Source organism: Macrosteles quadrilineatus, unplaced genomic scaffold, assembly GCF_028750875.1.
Source record: "Macrosteles quadrilineatus isolate MER2022 unplaced genomic scaffold, UCM_ALF_1.0 Scaffold_1__1_contigs__length_201487025, whole genome shotgun sequence".
Taxonomy (NCBI): domain Eukaryota; kingdom Metazoa; phylum Arthropoda; class Insecta; order Hemiptera; family Cicadellidae; genus Macrosteles; species Macrosteles quadrilineatus.
In genome coordinates, this window is record NW_026542594.1 from 21,318,970 (window position 1) to 21,341,093 (window position 22,124).

At 35.3% G+C, this 22,124-nt stretch overlaps 1 protein-coding gene across 7 annotated transcripts in view; it reads left to right on the forward strand.

Annotated features, from left to right (window-relative positions):
- Positions 1 to 19,267, forward strand: part of LOC129004903 (uncharacterized) — a 187,405-nt gene extending 168,138 nt beyond the window's left edge. For all 7 annotated transcript variants that reach the window (XM_054433602.1, XM_054433612.1, XM_054433619.1 and 4 more), the window contains 4 exons: positions 5,671 to 5,869; positions 16,059 to 16,271; positions 17,189 to 17,422; positions 18,869 to 19,267. In XM_054433602.1, coding sequence (XP_054289577.1) covers positions 5,671 to 5,869; positions 16,059 to 16,271; positions 17,189 to 17,422; positions 18,869 to 19,068 — 846 coding nt within the window. In that variant the 3' untranslated portion in view covers positions 19,069 to 19,267. The remainder of the gene's footprint in view (positions 1 to 5,670; positions 5,870 to 16,058; positions 16,272 to 17,188; positions 17,423 to 18,868) is intronic.
- The last annotated feature ends 2,857 nt before the right edge of the window (positions 19,268 to 22,124 follow it).

A 22,124-nucleotide genomic window follows, 5' to 3' on the forward strand; every position in this document is an offset into this window, starting at 1 on the left:
AAATTTACCCAAGAAATTAACGATAATGAAATAAACTATCTCGACCTAACTATTTCAAAAAACACAAACACGATTTCAAAATTTACAGAACACCAACTCAATCAGACCTAATGATACCATCAAATTCTAACCATCCTTGGAAATACAAACTATCTGCTCTCAGATCCATGCTAAATCGTCTTTTGAACATTCCAATGACAAAGAAAAATTACGAGATAGAATTAAACAAAATTAAATACTTAGCATCAAGGAATGGATATAAGCCAAAGTCAAAAGTCAAAGTCAAAATAAACTTTATTCGTATGAATACATTGCAGCATCAGAATAGAGTCACATATAACTAAAAATCCCATGCTTTCATGCTATATATCTAAAATACAACATATTTAAAACTATATATAAAACCCAGGCAACCAGTAGTGGAGCCCTCACTTAAGGAAACTCCGAAAAAGAATAGAGAGCTTTATTAACAAGATATTCTTTCAGCAATTTTTTAAATTTATTGTAATTTTGCTCATTTCTAATTAAATTTGGCAACTGAGTAAAAAATTTAGTGCCCATATATTTAGTTTTGTTTTTATAAAAATGCAGATTATGTTTATCAAAAATAATTTTAATTCGGGTATCATAATGATGCTTGGATTCAAAAAATATTATCACTTTCATGTTCTTTGACATACTTTATTGTTTCTAAGACATAAAGACTGTAAACTGTCAAAATTTTAAGATCTTTAAATTAATAAGTTTTCGACACTCTCTGTGCTTTTTAAACCTAACATGATTCGTATTGTTTTTTTTTGTTTTATCAGAATTTTGTCCAAATTATATATTGAGGTAGCTCCATATATACAAATTCCGTATGCCAGATGAGAGTGTATTAAAGAATAATATATTGTTTTCAGCACTGTAAGGTCAGATATTTTTGACATTTGCCACAGTGCATATATTCCTGATGACATCTTTTTCACTACATTATCAACATGATCATTCCAAGATAGATGTCGATCAATGAAAAGTCCTAAAAATTTTGTCTGATTTGCTTTATTTATTATGTTATTGCAAACTTTGATTTTTGGATCCAGAGCTATTTTTTTTTGTGGAGAAACTTACTATCATTGATTTGCTTGTATTTAATAGAAGGTTATTTTGATTTAAAAAAATTTGAATACTCATTAAGTCCAAATTGGCTGAGAGCTCAATATCAGAACTGGAATTTCCTTTAACAATTAAATTAGCATCATCTGCATATAGTGACATCGAACTGAAGCTAGTACTCTTAGGCAGACCATCCAGGTAACACAAAAAAAGTAATGGACCCAGGATGGATCCCTGAGGTACTCCATACTTAATCACCTGAGCTTCACAGACATAGCTTCTTAAATAATTACAATAATTACCATAATCTAGATATTTCATTTCAACAAACTGATGCCTATTACATAAATAAGAGGAAAACCAAGCACACTCTTTTCCTTGAATACCCAGTGATTTTAATCTTTCAATTAAAACAGGGTGTGCCACACTGTCAAAAGCACGGGTGAGGTCAAGGAAAATACCCACCACCCTTTCACCCTTATCAACTGCATCAATTATGTTTTCAATAAATTCAACTGCAGCAGTTATTGTGGACTTCCCTTGCCGAAAACCATGCTGCTCTTTATCTAACAAATTATTCGATTCTAAAAAGTTTACTAACTGATTGTATACTATCTTTTCAAATATTTTTGAAAAGGATGATAGCAATGAAACAGGTCTATAACAAGTTATATCTTTACGGTCACCTTTTTTAAAAATAGGGATAACTTTTGAAATTTTTAATTTATCTGGGAAATGACCTGAGATGAAAGATGAATTAATTAGATGAACTAGGGGTTTAAGTAAAAATTGTGAAGATTTTTTTATAAGGGTCATAGGAATACAATCGATACCAGTAGAATATTTATTGTCAAATAAAGAAATTACCTTCAGTAATTCCTCTTCTGTAATTGGTGTGAATCTGAATTTAGTATTAGTTTTTAGAGGAGGAACTTCCAGTTGCAGTGGGGGAATATTGGGAACCACAAATCTCTCCACTGCATTAACAAAGAAATCATTAAAGACTCTGCTAACTTCCATTGGTTTATTAATTAACCTATCATTATAATTCAAACATATATTATTATTTCGGCTTTCTTTTTTTCCTAATTTAGTATTTATTATATTCCATGTAGTTTTAACCTTGTTAGAAGAATTTTTAATTTTGTTACTTATTTGACTTTTAGTTATATTCAATAAAGTCTGATTTAGTAATACTTTTTTCTGCTTAATGTGTTCTTTTATTGCCTAATTTTTTGTTTGCCTAAACAAACTTTCCAAATCAATTATATCTTGTTTTATGGCTTTAAGTTCTGTGGTTATCCATTTTCTCTCCGGTTGAGTCCTCTCAGAAATGAACACCTTAGGAAAAGATAAATCAAAATAATATCTAAATAGTGAATCAAACACATGATACTTTCTTTCAACTGGTGCTTGGAATACCTCAATCCAAGTTTCTTTGGAAATGTACATCATGAAGTTTTCATAATTAGCTACATTGAAAACCCTACCTTCTTTTTTGATATTATTTTTATGTTTATTATCTACATTAAATATATCAAGGCATTGTGCATCATGATCAGACACAGTAGTGTAAGCAAAACATCATCTACAATATGATTAGAAACATCAAAAGAAAGAAAAATCTAAATCAAGAACACAACAGAGAAAGAAAGAAGAAAGAGAAATGCATTAGTATCCCATTCAATACAACTCTTAACAGGACTACAAGAAAAACTTTTCAAAATTCTGAATACAAAATTGGCTTTAAAACAAAAAATAACGCTTTCAATATGATAACAAATAACATTAATACAAATAAAGAACATCAGACATCTATGACAAATCTGGCATTTACAAAATTAACTGCACTGATTGTGAACACTTCTACATTGGTCAGAGAGGACGCTCTTTCAAATCTAGATTCCAAGAGCACATTCAAGCTCTTAAGAGTAACAACAGAACATAATCCATGAAATCAAACTTTGCTGAACACCTTTTATCGACCAACCACAATTACACAAATTTAAAAAACAACATGAAAATTCTAAAAGTTTTAAACAAAGGAAATCGAATGGATTCAACTGAAGAATATTTCATATACGAAGAAATGCTAAAAAATCCAAATCATATTTTAAATAGCCAAATTCCTTCAAGAAACCCAATCTTTGACCAAATTTAAAATTAAATAATCAGTAACAAAAATGTTTTTCCAAATCCTGTCTAATTCTATAAATCATCTGTATACATAAGTTATATTTATTTGAAAACAAACAATATAAACAACAGTTAAGTATTTAATGTATTTGAAGTTTGAAAATGGACTTATGTCCGAAACATGTCACGTCTTTTTAAAAATATAATATTCAGGGTGCTCAGTTGTACTTATTTACTACAATAATTTAATTTATCAGCAGCCCTATTATGTGAACACCTAAATTAATATATATATATATATATATATATTTAAAAATTTGAACGAATGGTGTTTTTGGCCTCGGGGGACATCAAAATGAAAATGTGAATCGGTCCGGAGCCTAGGTCTTACCATGAGACCTACGGTAATAGATACTTCCCTATAGGGAAATTCGCTAACACTAATATAACTCATTTAATCACAGAACATAACATAACATTCTTTATTTACATAACAAAATAAACATAGATTAATATGATCAGCTGTTTCATATACCAATATACATATAGCAGCCAAAAAGTTTCTGGAATTAATTTATTTAGACATTTAGCAGGAAATTCGCCTTGCAGTAATTGGTACGACTCCTAGGGAGGGCATTTTGGTAGTGGAGGTATAGCTGACTATTCGTAGTCTAGCATTGGAAAGTGCTTTCGTGTACCTGCAAGTATACATTGTCGGTTACTGTCGGTCATGTAGGTACCTGCATTGAAAAATGCCATTTCACAAACAGCGTGTAAACATTAAGTTCTTTGTTTTACTTAAAACACCACCTAGTGAGAATCTTGAGTTGTCATTCAAGCTTATGGAGAAGAGGCGAAAGAGAAAGGTCAAGTTTATGAGTGGCACAAACGGTTTCGCAAAGGCTCTGTGAAAGCATTGACTACTATGACCCTTGTTGTGGACGTCCTTCAACAGCAGTCAATGAAGTAAACATTGAGGGAATACGACAAGTTGTGCGTGAAAAACGGAAATTAACAATCAATGAAATTTTACTCACCTTGTCAAATATAATAACACACAACGCTTTTTTGAGTTAAGCTATATGGTTTACATACCGTAAAAACAATTCTAGATTTGCCGATTTCAATTTTCTTTTTAAATGACAAAATTTTGGCCTACAGGCTTCCACTTGTGCCTACATTAAAGCTAAAAATATTCACCACAGAATATTATGTTTTATTACTGATGTCGTAGGGAGAGTATTAAAGCTGATATTTATAGCTTTAAATATGATCAACTCTAGACTATAACATTTTTTTTCAATGCTCCAAACTTATAAATACTGTATCTTGAAGTCTATAATAGATACAGAGCTGCAACTGATACCAAATTGTAGGAAATTTTATTTACTTTAAAAAAGGTGCGAACACTTTCTTTTGACAATAAATTGTTTTCAAGATTTTTTAAAAAAAGATGAAAAAAAGTACATGAAAATCGAGTTTTTCAACCGACGAGCAGCAAGCACAGGTCTTTCGATGCTGCAAACATGGTTTTACATTACTCTTATGTATCCTAACAACGTACCAAAAATCATAATTATTAATTACGCCATCTTTTGCAAACAAGGATGTCTTAGATGACTGGTCTATAGTAAGTTGTGAATAGGATATTTTACAGGAGTTAATCATACAGCAATATTTGTGTTCTTGGTTTTGTTGTTGTTTTATGGCCATTTCTTGTATTTTATAAAACTACTAGCTGACCCGGCGAACTTCGTATCGCCTAAGTTATAGGTTTCCCCTAAGACAGACCGATGGAAAGAAAGTACCGTTACGTTTAATTTTCAAGATGATCTCGTTCGCATCGCTCAATCACGTCCTGGTTGAAGTTCGTTCGCTACGCTCACTCACCTTTAGGTTGGAGCTCGTTCGCTGCGCTCACTTGCCTTAATGCTATTGAACATCATAGAACAGAACCAACTTGTTTAATTGAAACAGCTGTTAAGATTCATTAATTCCATTTCTCATAAGGTTAACATGGGAAACTCCAGAGCCACTGGGGCGGAGCCCTTTTTTAAGAATTTCGAAACGGGAAATAGTTTACGTCCGATTCGCATACCTACAGAATTTACACACCAAATTTCATAACGATCGGTGAAGTCGTTCCGGAGGAGTTTGCAGACAAACACTGTGACACGAGAATTTTATATATTAGATTTTTGAATGTACAAAATGAATAAAGAGATTAAGATGTGAAGTAGAATGTAAGCAAACATATTGGTCACATAGCTTACCATCACGGAAAATGAACTTAAAAATAAAGAATTATAGCATTAGTCACATTGTTTTCATTTTTCATATTTTATGGTTATTTAATAATTTGTTCTTGGAAGATAGGAGCAGGCGTTTTAACAATTTCTTCAGTAATCTGGAAGGTAGTGTATGTGTATTTCTCCCCAGATGCTGAATGTTTACAACTCGGCATGTGATGAGGCCACCCTGGCAATGGGCCGGTGTATCAGCCAGCTCAGCAGCCTCATGCGGACCCCTCCACAAGTGCTACGTCCGGAACCTGACATTAGAGTTCTATTCACCTTTGATTTTTATATCTTTGGAAATGAAGAACTCTTCTATTCCGGAAGCTACAAGAATTATTTTGGTAATCTTTGTTATTGTACGAGTAGGCTATGAATCTTCGATTCGACGAAAGGTCTTTGAAATTTTTTATGTTTAGTTATGTAAGTTTGTAAAATATATTGAAACATATTTTATACTGTAAACAACGCTAGTTCCGCAATACTATTGATGAGAAAAACTGTGACATACCCCTCCTGTTAGTGTTGAAGTGAAATGAGATTATATTTTGCCTCACATCTCGTACAATAAATAGATATCATGAGTTTTCTTCTCACTGAAACAATGTTATATTTTTGGTCGTGGTTGTTTGTGTACATCAAATAAATTACGACCAAATGAGTAAGAGAAAAGTATTTTAATAAAAGAGTTAAATTTTGTATACAATCCTTTAGAAAAACAAAAACCTGACTAACTATAATGCGTTGCTATGACAACGTAACAGAGAAAAGGAATCTATACATCATTCTGAAAAGTAACCCGTGGTCGGATTTGTCTTCCAGAACAAGTTTGAAAAGATGGTGGTAGTTTTGAGGTTTCCTCCGCTTGTCCAGTCGGCACCAAACGTTTTGTGGGCTTAGGAATAGGATTTTCATCTGCAACAATATAGGCTGGCTTCACCCTGTCCAAAGATACCTTAGTTTCTTGACCTCTTACAGTGATTGTAATTGTCTTTTCATCACGGCATATGACCTTGTAAGGACCAGAATATGGGGCCTGTAAAGATTTCCTTAAACAGTCTTGTCGGAGAAATACAAAGTCACAAGTGCAGAGGTTCTTGAACACAAACGATCCTGGTTTAACGTGGCATGATGCGGGTGTAGGTCTTAGTCGATTCATATGCTTACGCAGTCCGGATACCAATCCTTGCGGCTCATTGCCCTTGTGGGAAGATACTACGAAAAACTCTCCCGGAAGACGCAGTGGTTCTCCGTACACCAGTTCAGCCGATGAAGCAGAGATGTTTATTTGACATAGATATTTATTTGACGCTATTCATTGTATAAAAACTTGTACTGTGAATGAATAAAGAGAATTTGAATTGAATTGAATTGAATGTCCTCCTTGAAAGCAGATCTTATTCCGAGAAGGATAAAGGGCAGTACTTCGGTCCAGTCTGATTTGCTGTGAGCCATTATAGCAGCTTTCAACTGGCAGCGGAGTCTTTTAATCATACCGTTGGCTTGTGTATGCCAGCTGGTAGTGAACTGGAGCTTTATGCCCAACTGTCGCGCTAGGTCTTTAAACAAAGTCGATGTGAACTGGGATCCGCGGACACATGTCAACTTTTGTGGGCATCCAAATTGAGCTATCCAAGTAGAGACAAACGCTCGAGTAACAGATTCGACAGTTATTTTAATATTTGATCAATATAGGACAAATTTCAGGCCAACGAGTAAATCTATCTATGATAGTTGGACAGTACCTGGAAGCTTTTGATAAGGGAAGTGGGCCAATTAGGTCAATGTGGACATGAGAAAAACGTTCTGTAGGTGTATGAAAATCACCAAGAGGGGTAGAAACATGTCTAGTTATCTTAGATCTTTGGCATGAGAGGCAAGATTGAGTCCATTTGTGGCAATCCTTACGAATGGAAGGCCAGACAAAACGATCGCAGATAAGTTTTGTTGTGGCATGTATTCCAGGATGACTCAGCTTGTGGAACTGGTCGAAAACTCTACATCGCAGTTCTGTTGGGACAAAGGGTCTAGGAATTCCTGTTGAGGTGTCACAGATAAGGCTCAAATGGGTTCCAGGAATTGGAGCTTTCTCCATTCTAAGAGATGTAGTACTTTCTGAAATGAAATTTTGAAGTTCTTCGTCTGACTCTTGCGACTTGGCTAAGAGGTGATTCATGATTGGTTAAGGATTCATGATCTAAAACAGTTGATATGGTTTCAACATGTGACAAAGCATCAGCAACTATATTTTGTGAGCCACTGATGTGCTTTATGTCCGTCGAAAACTCAGAGATAAATGAAAGTTGGCATAACTGAGCTGGAGGCAACTTGTCATGGCGCTGTTGAAAGGCATAAATAAGTGGTTTATGATCTGTGAATATAGTGCAAGAAGTTGTTTTCAAAAGATGACGGAAATGCTGCACAGCTTCATAAATAGCGAGGAGTTCTCTGTAGTATGCAGGCCAGATGCACTGTTTGGGTGATAGTTTCTTGGAGAAAAACCCTAGAGGTTGCCAAGCGTCATCAACAAACTGTTGGAGGCAAGCACATACACTTACTCAAGAGGCGTCTGTAAAGAGACTGTTACGAATGGAACTGACAAAAAAACAATGAGTACTTAGTGAAAGTAGTGACAATAATTTATTTGAACCATTTTGACTAACACACCTTCCTTTAAAGCCAACATAAAACTCAACTCTATTTTGTTTACATTCTCTCCTTTAAATTAATAACATGTGGTTTAATTATTAGTAAGCATACAATATTAAGATTGACAACAGCTGGCAATTACCAGATAGTTAAACCATTGACTATAGGTTAAACCAACACAGCATATATAACATCCTCCCACCCAAGTTAATTAACTTATGGTTCATTAACTTGTACTTTGGATCGTGTACTTCTTCTTGTAACTAATTTTCTCTCTTCGTTAGAGTTTATTTCCAATGGGTATAAACGTTGTACTGGGCGAATCAATTCATTGGTTGGTGTCTTCAATCTTACTGTGCGTACAATTCCATCTCTTCCTTTCATTACTTCAATGATTCTGGCAATCACCCAGTTTATCCGCTTGTCAAAGCCATTACCTATGAGTACTATTTCTCCCACTTCAGGTTCTCGGTAACTTTTGACATTATTATGGTGTGATAATTGACCAAGATACTCGATTCTGAATCTTGACTTCAGTCCTTCTCTTATTTTCTTTCTGTATACAGCTTTCTTCGGTAAATTGATCTCCTCGATAGCGTCTAAGTCGGGTTGTCTCACATCGCTTATATCTTTCAAAAACATTGATGGAGTAATGGGACTCAACTCATTCAGATCATCTGACATGTAAGTAAGCGGTCGGGCATTGATAACACTTTCACATTCACATAATGTAGTTGACATTTCTTCATAGTTCAAACTAGTTTTCTTCAAAACTCTCTTCAATAGATCCTTTAGTGATCGTATAAGTCTTTCATAGAACCCACCCCACCATGGTGAATTTGGTGGAATGAATTTCCACTCAATTCTAGAAACTTCCTGTATGTTTTCCCAATCCAGCTTCTTAAACAGACTTTCAGTTCCAGTGAAATTCGTACCGTTGTCTGAAAATATTGTATGTGGTCTGCCCCTTCTGCTTATGAAACGTCTCAATGCCTGTAAGAATGCATCTGTAGACAGTGCCAGGGTAAGTTCAAAATGAACTGCTCTCACGATAGCACAAGTAACAATACAAATATATGCTTTGAGGTTTCCTTTAAGATAAACTGGACCTGTCATATCTATCCCGCAAACTTCAAAAGCTACAGGATCACGAAGTCGTTCGATTGGCAAAGTCGCAGCTGGAGCTTCAAATCTTTTTGATGAAAACCTTCGACAAATCACACAATGTTTTATAACAGTCCTCAACGTCCTCCTTCCTCCTAAAATCCAAAACCTTTCTCTTAAAATGCTCAGCAACCCTTGTACTCCAACATGACAAGACTTTATTCATGGACGTGGAGAATGAGACGCAAAACAACAGGATGTTTGGATGGTAGTAATATAGGTTGCCGAAAATCAACTGAATCTTCTCGTTGCATTACCTTTGTCTTCAATCGTATAAGTCCTTGTTCGTCATAAAAATATTCAAAGTTGCGCAAAACTTTCAAAGATTCACCAACGAAGCTATCTTGTTGAACTAGTTTTAACAAGTACATCTCAGCAGTGCAGAATTCACTAATAGTCAAAGGGCCACAAATATTTTGCTGTCTACAGTTATTAGTAAAGCGCAAAATCCAAGCTAAACACCTCACCAACATTTTGTACTTGGAAAACCGCCTGTAGTACCAATTACTTTCACTTTTACACTCAGTATTTGTCATTGAAGATGATACTACTTTACATTTTTCAGCATTTATCTCTTCTTCATTGCTGGATGTAACTTCGGTAGGCCATAGTTCTTCTGGTTGGTATAACCATTTGGGACCCTCCCACCAACGCACTGATAATAATTTTTTGGCGTTGCAACCTCTTGATGGTAAATCCGCTGGATTTAGCTGACCAGGAACGAATCTCCATTGGTTTCCATCGCATATACTTCTGATTTCATTGACTCGGTTTCGTACAAAAACAGTCCAATTCTCATTCCTTTTTATCCATGCCAAGCAAGTGGTAGAGTCACTCCAAAATGTGGTTTCAGCATTCTTGAACATATCCGTGCTCTTCACTATAGATGAATAAAGCCTAGCACTTATCGTAGCACCCAAAAGTTCCAGTCTAGGTATGGACATATTTTTTATCGGTGCGACTCTTGACTTCGCTTGAATCAACTGAACATTTACACAGAAAGATCCTTCCACTCTCAAAAAAGCTGCTGTGGCATATGCGTCCTGACTCGCATCACAAAACATATGAATAGTCAAGTTCGTGATCTGGCTGCTACCTAACAACCAACATGGAATTTTGATGTCCTTTAAAAAAGCTAATTCTTTTTGCCAATTGACAATATCTTTCCGAATATCTCCCCCAATTTCCTCGTCCCATTTGATTTTAGATTTCCACAGTTTTTGAAGACTAAGTTTGGGAGTAAGAGTAACAGGACTGAAAAAACCTATGGGATCAAACACTTTTTGAGCTAGAGATAGTATATTACGTTTTGTAACAGTTTGTAAAGGCTCACCAATATCTAAACTAACACCAAGAGTGTCATGTTCCTTATTCCATTCCAAACCTAAAACTTTGGTGACACAGGGTTGTAGATCTTGATTGTTTGACTCCCACCCTCTCAAACAAAATGAACCATCAGCCATAATTTCTGTTCCTTTCTCAATAAACCGACTTAATTCTTCTTCTGAATCTACACTTGTGACACAATTGTCCACATACAGACTCTGGCTTAATGTGTTAATAACATCTATTTCATTTTTAAATTTTGCTTTAGACCGTTCAAGATGATGAGTTATAACTGCACTAAGTAGAAAAGGACTACTTGTCAAACCAAATACTACTCTACAATGTCTCAGCACTTGTAAATCCCCTTTTTCATTCACCCACAAGAATCCCAAATAATTCCTGTCATTTTGATGAATACTTATTTGCAAAAATGCTTGCTTAATGTCTGATATCACTCCAAATTGTCCTACTCTAAACCAATTAATTAAATTTGGTATTTTCTGGATCATGTTGGTTCCTTTTTCGAGACAATCATTTAAAGAAGGCTTACCTTTAACATGTGCTGAAGCATCAAATACGGGTCTCACTGGTGTAGTCACACTGTCCTTGAGAACTGCTCTATGCGGTATGAAGTGCTTGATGTGATCTACCTCGTCACTGGGAACTGATTCAATGATTCCTTCAGTCTGCCAACTTCTAAACACTTGTTGATACTTACTGAAGTAACCACCATTTTTAGTTTTGTCAATCGTTGATTGAAGCCGTTTCTTTGAAAGTTCCAAGTTATTAGGAAGCATGTTACAATCCTCGACCCAAGGTAAGCACACTTCATAACGACCTTCGTTGTTTACACTCACCGTATTCCTAAAATGCTCTAGTGTCATCTCGTGTAACTCTTCTTTTGACTTCTGTTCTACGGGATCAGTAATACCAAGTGTCTCTAATTTCCAGAACATCGAAATATCCTCAGAAGGATCACTAAAAGAAAACATACTAACACATGATGTATTGCATTCTGTCTTACTGTTATCAGTTTCCACAACACTATATAAGCGACCCATTAACGTCCAGCCTAGAAAAGTTTCCATTGCGACAAGTCCACTATTCAGCTGAACTTTGTTACCTGTGAACAACTTACCAGCAACATCTGCACCAATTAATACTTCAATTTTTGCATCTGATTCAGCCACATCCGAAAGAACAATGTTAGCAGCTTCTATTTCCTTAAGTTCTGGACCTCTCCTAATACTAGGGATATTTTCACTTATAAGAGGTTGATCTAAAACCTTGAACCTACACTTATAGTCATTATTCCTATTGGCAAGAATGATTTTAAACGTGTTATGTGAAACAACATCTGTCTTAACACCACCAAAAAGTGAATGAGTTAAACTCTCTTGCCCCTCGGGAAACATACCAATTTCAGATGCTGTGGACTCAAGAATATAAGATCTCATCGAACCTGTATCAATTAAGGCTCTAACAGGACGAATCAAACCTTCATGGATCAGATTGACCCTCAATGTCTGCAGATAAATCTGTGATTTTGTTTGTTGTCCTAAGTTAGATAGATCTTTGACCTCATTACCGGTACTCCTGTTTGATTTTTCTTGCAATCCTTGTTCCTTATTACACATCAAAGTAGGGTGTTTGCGGTAACAAATACTACATTTTAAAGGCCTTCTACAGAATTTAGATGTATGTCCCTGAAATAGACATGTAAAACAAGCTTTTTTATCCAAAACAATTTGTCTTTTTTTACTGAAATCCATTTTCTTTGCCTGAAGACAATCTGCACTTTTGTGAGCTTCTGAGCAGAATATACAATTTAACTCTTTTGACCTGTTAGTCAAGCAAGATGCTGAAGGCATATTGTTTGAAGTTTTATCAATATTACTTCTAGGGCTTACCCTCTTACTCGTACCGTAACCAGTCTTAGCCAAAACAATTCTTTCTTCACCTTCAACTTCTGATTTGATGAACTGCCGCAATCTCTTCAATGTCTGCTCTTCTGATTCTGATGATTCTTTATTTTCTCCATCTGAAGACAAACTGCATCTCTGCCAAGCTCTAAGAAGATCATCTGGTAAGCAGGATTCTACTAAAGGCAACAAAACACAAGCACATTTATCTGTTGTTACCTCTAAGCTTTCCAAGGCTCGTAGTTGACATTCTAATTTGTCGTAAAACTGCATCAGAGACAAACGATGTTCTGTGTTTTTCAGTACCAAAGCTAGCAGCTCCCTAACATATACTTGTACTAGAAGTCCGTCCCGCCCAAATCTACCTTTAAGTTCCTCTAGAGCCTTAGGATAATTATCTGCTGTTGGTGGAAAACTCTTTACTACTTCATATGCTCTAGACCTAGGAATCATACTTTGTAACAAGTATTGGAACTTTTCTGCAGCATTTAAAGTCGGTTCCCTATCTATTGTTTGAAAAAGACTCCAGAAATGTAGCCAGTCCTTCGGATCTCCACCAAATTTGATCAATTCTACTTTTGGAAGTCTTACTGTGTTGTGCTTAGGTACTAAAGTGCTGTTGTTACTTACAGAATCGCCGAGAGAACGAGCTTCATCTTCTAATCTGTTACTTACTCGCAACTTGTATTTAATTAATCCATAAGCCTTCTTGTATTCATCCTGTTTTGCTAGTTCAGTTTCAATTTCTTCATCAGGTCGTTCTACAAGCATTAGATTCAATACTTCTTTATCAATTTCTTCCAACTCATTGTATCTTTGTTCTAATACGTCATAAAGAGCATTAGCTTCATCTAATTCTTCTTGACAAACTTCATTGAACTTTGATACTGATCTACTAAATGTTGTTCTCAATGCCTTCCTTCTTTTTAACAAGGCTTCCATCGTTCAAATAAAATCTATACTTTTCCAACAAATAACTTACTTCCACCAATGCCAACACGTTGGGCGCCACAATGTTACGAATGGAACTGACAAAAAAACAATGAGTACTTAGTGAAAGTAGTGACAATAATTTATTTGAACCATTTTGACTAACACACCTTCCTTTAAAGCCAACATAAAACTCAACTCTATTTTGTTTACATTCTCTCCTTTAAATTAATAACATGTGGTTTAATTATTAGTAAGCATACAATATTAAGATTGACAACAGCTGGCAATTACCAGATAGTTAAACCATTGACTATAGGTTAAACCAACACAGCATATATAACAGAGACCAAGAGGAGCATCAGGTTTAGAATGAAACAATAGTGTTGCTGATGATACGCTAGCCTTGCACTTGGAAAGCTTCTTCTGTCTCTGGAGTCCAGTTCTGTCAGTAGTAGCCTGGCAGCCAAAGGGTCAACATCGTCTGATAACAGCTATGTTGATAAAGGTTATATTGGGCAGTTTTTATAATCACAAAACTTATTGTCGACTATCGTTATGAAGTGTAATAAGTGTTTTAATGTTATTATTGAGGCTGATCAATACTTAAAGTGCGATGAGTGCTCAAAGATTTATCATTTTACATGTTTGAAAAGTAATAAAGACTTCAACTTAACAAAAGAAGACTATGAATACATTAGGGAAGTTGGTTCTGGATGGAAGTGTATCTCATGTCATCATAGAGGGCGAGAAAAGAATGATGACACACCAATCAAGCCTGTAAGTTCTAAAATTAAGACCAAACATACAGAAAAAAGTGTTGTAGGGTCAGAGACTGATTCAGACAATAGTTCTGCGGGAAACAGTTAAAAAGTAACATGTAGTTCATGCAAAAAGGGATTTGCGCACAATGCCTATAGATGTATTTGTATTAAATGCAAGTCAATTTTTCACTTAAAATGTGTAACTGATTTTAATTCCATTGAGGATTATAACAAGGTCAAGTCTATTTGATTTGGCAATGTCAAACATGCATTCCGGAAATTTCAAGTCAGCAACAATTGTTATCTAGTCATGATAAGACGTTATCTGTCAAACAAAGCAGTGATGTCTTGTTATCAGTCATTATGAATGAAATTCGATCTTTTCGAAATGAAGTAAAAAAGACAAATGTTGAGTTTAGGGAGTCAATGGATAAATACTCAGATTGGATGGATTAAAAAGATTGTATCAGAATTAGCTAGTAAGGTAGACTTTTTGGAACAAGCAGCTAAGGACAATACAATGGAAATACAAGGTATTCCATCTACACCTAAGGAAAATTTGGTCAAACTAATTGAGAAAGTTTCTACAGCTATAGGGTTTAATTTTGATCAAAATATGATTGATAAATGTTATCGCATGAAAACAAATACTGGAATGGTAGAAAGACCAGGAAGCATTGTTGTTCGCTTTGTACGCAACATCGATCTACAGCTGTTCGTGCAGAAAAGGAGAGAAAAGCAAAATTTAAACACCAGAGATATTGGATTTTTACAAGGAAACTCTTCAGTAATCTACATAAACAACAGCCTAACTCCAGCAAAAAGGAAGTTATTGCGTGCAACACATCTATGTTGAGCGGAGAAGGGCTACACGTTTGTTTGGGTCAGTGGTGGGCGCATCTTTCTGAGGAAGAAGCAAGGTGACCCTGCTATCGAAATCAAGAGAGAGGAGGACTCGGAGAAACTCCAATGAAGATGTTGTTCTTACAGTTCGGTATGTGCCCCAAGTTTTTCATCGTGTGTTGTGTTTTGTTGTTATTTTTCACTCAAGTTTCATTTTATGACACAGAGAGTCTGTTTAAAGTTATCATATGGTTATAGTACAATAATAAGCTTATCCGTTGCCAGCGTTTTGGCATCTAATTTGTGGTTTTTATATATAATTAATCATTACAACAAAGTCTGATTGTTTATTGTATAACAAAGAAAAGGTGAATTGTCTAAAAGAAAGGTTCAGTTCAAACAGTAATGTTTTTTTTTAAAGTGGCCCATGTCAATGTTGAAAATTTAAGAGTTCATAGAGAGTCCTTTTTTGGTTTGTTTGAAGGGAATATTTTTGATGTTATAGTGGTAACTGAGGCTTTCTTGAAACCAAATTTATCATCAAAACCATTTGATGTTAAGTGTTTTAATTTTATAAGACAAGACAGAGAAGGACAGGTGTTGGAATTTATATTAAGAAATGTTTTAATTATAAAGTGTTGTCTAATTCAGAAGCTTTGTATGGTAAAAAACCGGAATAAATTGTTTTGGAAATATCTTTTAGGTGGAAACTTTTGTTGTGTGGTATGTACAGACCACCAAAAGCAGGTCACATGCCTGCCTTCTTTGACTTAGTGGGAAATTTGATACCTACTTATTCTGATGTTTTGATTGTGGGGGATTTTAATGTAGACTTAAGCACAGACAGAGGAGCTGGTAAATACTCTCTGCTGTCACTTTTTTTGTTTAGCAAATATTCTTTAAATTCTGTATTAATCTTAACGATAAATTTTCAGTTGCCCCCGACACAAAACATCTTGCTGGAAGGATGAACAACATATCGTACTCCAGTCCTCCCTCCCCTCTGCTCACCCAGCTGTACGACATTCCACCTGAACATTTCTGTCAAAACGCTGAGTGTGTCAAGGATGGAAGTGAGAACTGTGCTTGCACACAGATTGTACATGTGCCTCTCAACTCTGTGGTGGAGTTTATGTTTGTTCACTCAGGTAAGTTAAAAGGGGGAAATTAACAATATCAATCATTAAAATTATTTAAAGTGGCGATAGTCATCAAATTAATGAGTCTCTAAGTGAAACCTCCTGGAGCAAAAGATAATCAACCATCATGAGTAAAACAACAAAATAACTTACTTGCTGTACTATTTTTGTATTTATTTTACTTGAACACAAATCCTATATAAATTGACTTTCTGAATCTACTCTCATCTATTACGCTCTATTACATAAGTTGCAATTCAGTTAGTTAATAAACCTTTGAGCTATAAAAAGGCTGATCAATTAATTATGAAGAATAACTTATAACTTTCGTTTACAACTATATATGTGAGCACAACTCAACATTAATGGCTGAAAACTGTACATGGCACGTTCACTTGGGCGTTGGTGCTTACAGGATACAGAGCAATAAATATAGGGAGGGTTAGGTTCTGTCTCGATCTGGTCCGGTGTGAAACGCTTTAGGAATTCACCTCCTGGAAGTAGAGCCATCTAAAACAAACAGTGGAGGCTCAGGTGGATGTTGTCAACCCATTCTTGATTTTGATCCCTAACTGAGTTGCATCTCTGATCAGGCATTTTGCTATGTTTTATTCATCCTTCCTCTGTGTGTGCGTGTGCGCTTTAAAATAGTATGCCTAAAAAGTAATTGTATTTTGTTCATAAGGTAATGAAAACATAGGAATAACAAAATCCGTTAATAGCTCTCTGGGATCAAAGGATGAGATTATAACTGAAATAGTAACTAAATATTAAACTATAGTTAAAGCAAAAAATCGCTTATGACGAAGTTAATATTTTTTCAAAGTTGCCATTCTAAATACATTGAATGTCTTTCTCCTTACAAAAAACAAAACTGTTTTAATACTGAAAACAATATTTTAGTTCAGTTCTTTTATGTATTTTAGAGCCTCCAGATGCTGCCATGTTGTTTCACCCTTTTCACATTCATGGCACCGACTACTATGTCATAGAAGAAGGAAAGTTACCCGACACTTACTACACACCTGAATCACAGGCATTTGTTCGGAGGAAAATGAGTGAAAATAGGTACAATCTGAAGCCTAACCTTCCCATGAAGGACACTGTGTCAGTCCAATACCAGGGATACAGTATCATGAGGATATTGGCAGACAACCCAGGTGTGTTAAGTTACATTGAAAAGGTCATGTTGTCAATTATTTCTTTATTTACACCTCTATATAGAATTAATTTCCTACCACTGGAATGCCAATATTAATAAAATATTTATGTTTTATCGATGGTGTTCCAATTTGCTGCAGTTTGCTGCAACACGTCTTATCAACACAGTGATATCATCAGGCATCCGCTAAGGCTTCGTTATGAATAATAAAATGAAACAGTCACTATACAAATTAATTTTAGCAAAAAACAACTGGGGGACGAATCAATCCTATGCGTACGTGCTATGTGGCCGCCGCTACGACACTACCGGTCGTATGTCAAATGTTTTTCCTGTAAATTATTGTGTTTAGTGATTGCTTCATTTTATTATTTATGACCAAGCTTAAGCAGATGCCTGATGCTGATGTCACTGTGTTGGGGAAACACGTTGCAGCAAACTACAGCAAATTGGAAAGCCAGTAGATAAAACATAAATATTAATCTTATTTGCATCTCTTTATTAAACTTAAGACATAGTGGTATAAACACATATTGATAATGTTTTTTTACTTAAAAGGTTGTGGTAATAGTTATTTGTGTAACTAGTGAGCAAAGTGCACACAAGAGCAATGTTTACGCACAAGCCGCAGGCAAGTGCGGAATGATCTTGAGTGCAGCAAAGGCCTTTTGCACTCGTGTTTCACATTATATTTTTCCTACAGTCACTATAAAGCATATAAATAATTATTACTCTTTCAAACACTATACAACACGTTTTTAAGTTCAGCTGGCAACACAAATAGGTGCCCTAGAGAAAGTAATCACTCCGCTATTTTTTCCTCGGCAAGCAATGTGCTCCGCGACTTGAGAAAATAGTTCCGTATGTTTTTGTAATTTGAAGTGGTTTCCGCGCCTAAAAAAATGCTTTAAAGGTATTTTCTTGTTTATTAAGATCGTTAAGGAATGTTTTAAAAACGTTTAAAAGAACAGTCCAGAAAGTTTAGAAATACCGAAACTATAAACACGAAATGACAGGTTAAATCGTAGTTATAATAGTCAATCAGCTGTTCATAGTATTATTATCTTTAAGTGTTGCCAACCTATTTCCAAGTGTACACGGATTATGTGCATAATAGAACCACTCTGATTTGTGTTTTTTCATTGGAATCCTGATGTGCGCCAGAGTATAAACCGTACGACAAAGTATAAACAGTACGACAAAGTAATATATTAATATAATAATTGCATATATGCAGCAATTAGCAGCTTTCTGTACTATAAATAATATAATGAAGCCAACTTTGTCGGGTGACTGTAGGAAAAAATCATTTATTTACACAGGCAAAGTTAGGGCCACAAAAAAGAGAGGAAGAAGAGAAAGATCAAAGTTCTAGTAGGTTTTAGTTTTGATTCATTATGATCCAAAAGATTTACACTGTATTAAATTATGAATATGATTGCAGGAATGTGGTTTATTCACTGCCACTTTGCATACCACCAGGAGACAGGCATGGCTGTGGTACTTTGGCAAGGAGAATATGATGACATTCCTCCTCCACCGAAGGGATTTCCAAAATGTTCAGACTTTCTTGAAGAACCTGTAGAAATTATTCCTGACTGCAAACCTCCTTTTAAAGTCAAAGAACAGCTACTGATATTTTGACCGTGTTTGTGCGCAAAATTGTTACCTAAAAGCATATGAACAAAAATTATTTGTTTATTGAAACAAGCATGAGGATGGATGACTGCTAGAGACTGTTGTTGACTGGATGCAGCTGAAATTGTTGCCACATGGTTGTTATGTAGATTCAAGCTTGTGCATTTGCAAGCATATGTAGTGTTGGTAATTATAAAGACGTTTATAGTAGTAAAAGCTATTTTTAAAAATTGATCCTTAACTTATTCAACTGCAATTATGTTTATTCACAAAATCTTTTGTATCTAATTTGTTTCTTATGGTTTCAATTTTGGATTTTGCAGTAAATATCCTCGAATTTATAAGAGGGTATATTTTGTTTGGCAAAGATGCATTCTTGGTTTGATAAAGATCAAACTTTAGATAGGTACAGGACAGGAGATAAAGTATGTTGTCAAGAAAACAAAATAGCTGCTTGGTGAATAACTTGAAGATTTTGTACAATTTTACTAACTTACTACTCGATTTTGCTTTTGACTCAATGACAAACCCCCGGATCAAATTATGTTTATATTTTTAAACTTCGTCTAGTGCATCAGAAGTTATTTTTTTATAAACAATCACCTACAAGAGGTTAAGTTACTTTTTTCTAACTAAATAAGTTAACCTCATGAGGCAAAATACTCCTGCAGACTAAAGGCGTGTTTTGCCAGAAGCGGCTGGTGCATCTAACGCTCAGCGATGATCACTCTGCGTCAATCGCTACCCAGTGCTTTGCATTGTTTCAGGTTAGTTTATTTTGCCGCCAGCGTCTGTAACTGAGCTGCTAGCGTCCATTCCGGACCACTGCTCTTGGAGCAGACGGAGACATAATCGCTAGCATCTATTAGAATAATAAACATGTGTTTTGTTGTTGACTGTTATTCTTTTTAAGTTGTGTTTTTAACCCAGTTTGTAAGTATAGTGACATGTCACAATCAAAGTGGGGATTTAATAGTGAAAAAGATGATAAATTGATTGATGCTATTTCAGCTCACCCCACTTTTTTAGAACATTGGTGATTTTCTATTAATGATTTACAAAATGCCTCTTCAGGTCTCTTTAAAACATAGAACGCACTCCTCCCCAGGGTTCGCAAAACATTTCTAAAATCTCTTCATCGTCCAATTCCTCAGCTAACAAATACCTCACTATTTGCTTTTTAGATCTCCATTTCAAAAACAGCTCTCCTTTCGCCACCAAATAAAACCACTCATTTATCAAATGATCGCAAGGAACAGACACTTCTGACAAAATAGCCCCTAGCGATAGACGCAGAGCGATCGTCACTAAGTGATAGACGCACCAGCCGTATCTGGTAAAAAGGCCTTAGCAAATGTCCACTTACCTTGTTGGATTTTCTAAAAAAAATCCCTTAAAAATGTCAGATTTATTTTCTATGCAATTAACATTAAATTTAATGTGTGCTAAAGTTTGCTGCTACGGCAAAGGTAAAAAAAGTGTTTTAATTGAAATGTTAATAGCTTACCGGTAGTAATTAGTATGAAATAAATGTGATAAAAATATATGCCTAAGCAAGCAAACTACTACAGTTCATGAATCCTCCATAAAAATAACTTAGCACCAGTAATTTAAAATTACAATATATTACATATATTTGTCGAGTTTTCAACCACTGGATGACCTCTAGTATATATAAGTATTTAATAGATGAGTGAACGAATCAATGTATCATGTATAATAGCGGAGTCGGAGAAAAGTTGTCCGCTTTTCTGTGAGTCCGTGAGCAGTGCATTCGCATCAAAAACTCAAGAACCGTTGCACTTATAGCGTTCAAACTTTGCACAAATAACTATGACACCAGTGGGAAGACACCATTAACATTCCAGACAATTCCGCTCAGTAGTAATTATAAAACCCTAAAAATACATTTTTAAATTTGTCACATAAGAATAACTTTAGAAGCTACAGTACCTTCTTCTTCTTTTTATTTGTTTACGTTTTGCGACCAACAATTTTATTGTTGTCTACATTAAGACAGAGAGAACAACTTTTACTCTAAGCTCTTTCATTCATGGAGTAAACAGTTTGGCGTCTATTAATATCATTATAATTTCACAACTTTCAGAATAATAAATTGAACTTTAAAATATTAGTCGGGAGTTATACTGTTTATGTTCAGTATTAAAATTCACATTTATATTTTTTGCAATTACTGTATGATAACAGCCAATTTGAAGTAAGCAGCACCAAAAAGCTGTTATACACAATGAGAACTGTCAAAGTAGGATTGTTTAAATAATTTTTATGTTTTTATTTAATACAAAACGAGGTGTTGCAGTGGTAGAACTGAATGGCTATGGTAGATGTGTAACACTATATTGTATGTACTATACTATATACTATGTCTGTAATACTACAGCATACCGTAAAATTAAGGTACCAAATTTTCTCAAGCCTTATCCTCCCTATTGCAAATGCAAAGCTAGAGTATAACTGCAAGAGAAAGTGGAAAGGTGAGCAGTGCAGAGTGTGGAAACCCTTTGTGACAGTAAGATTATTGTACCTGCAATAATAAAATGCTATGGGAAGAGAGGAAAACAGGTCTACGATGTAGGAAGTAGTGAAGGAAGTAGTCAAGGATAGTGTTCTGGAATGTGGGACAATTTGTGACAGTTAGATTAATTTATCTGCAATTCTAAAAATGCTATGGGAAGGAAGGGAAACAGGTCCACGACGTAGGTGGTGAAGGAAATAGTCAAGGTAAGCAGTCCGGAGTGTGGGAACCCTTGGTGACAGATAGATTAATGTACCTGCAATAATATAATGCTATGGGAAGGGAGGGAAACGGGTCCATGACGAAGGCAGTGATAAAGGAAGTAGTCAAGGTGAAGGGTCCAGATTATGGGAATCCTTTGTGACTGAATAATGTATCTGCAATTCTAAAAATGCTTTGGGAAGGGTGGGAAACAGGTCCATGACGTAGGAAGTTGTGAAGGAAGTAGTCAAGGCGAGCAGTGCGGAGTGTGGGAACCGTTGGTGGCAGTTAGATTCATGCATCTGCAATACTAAAAGGCTATGGG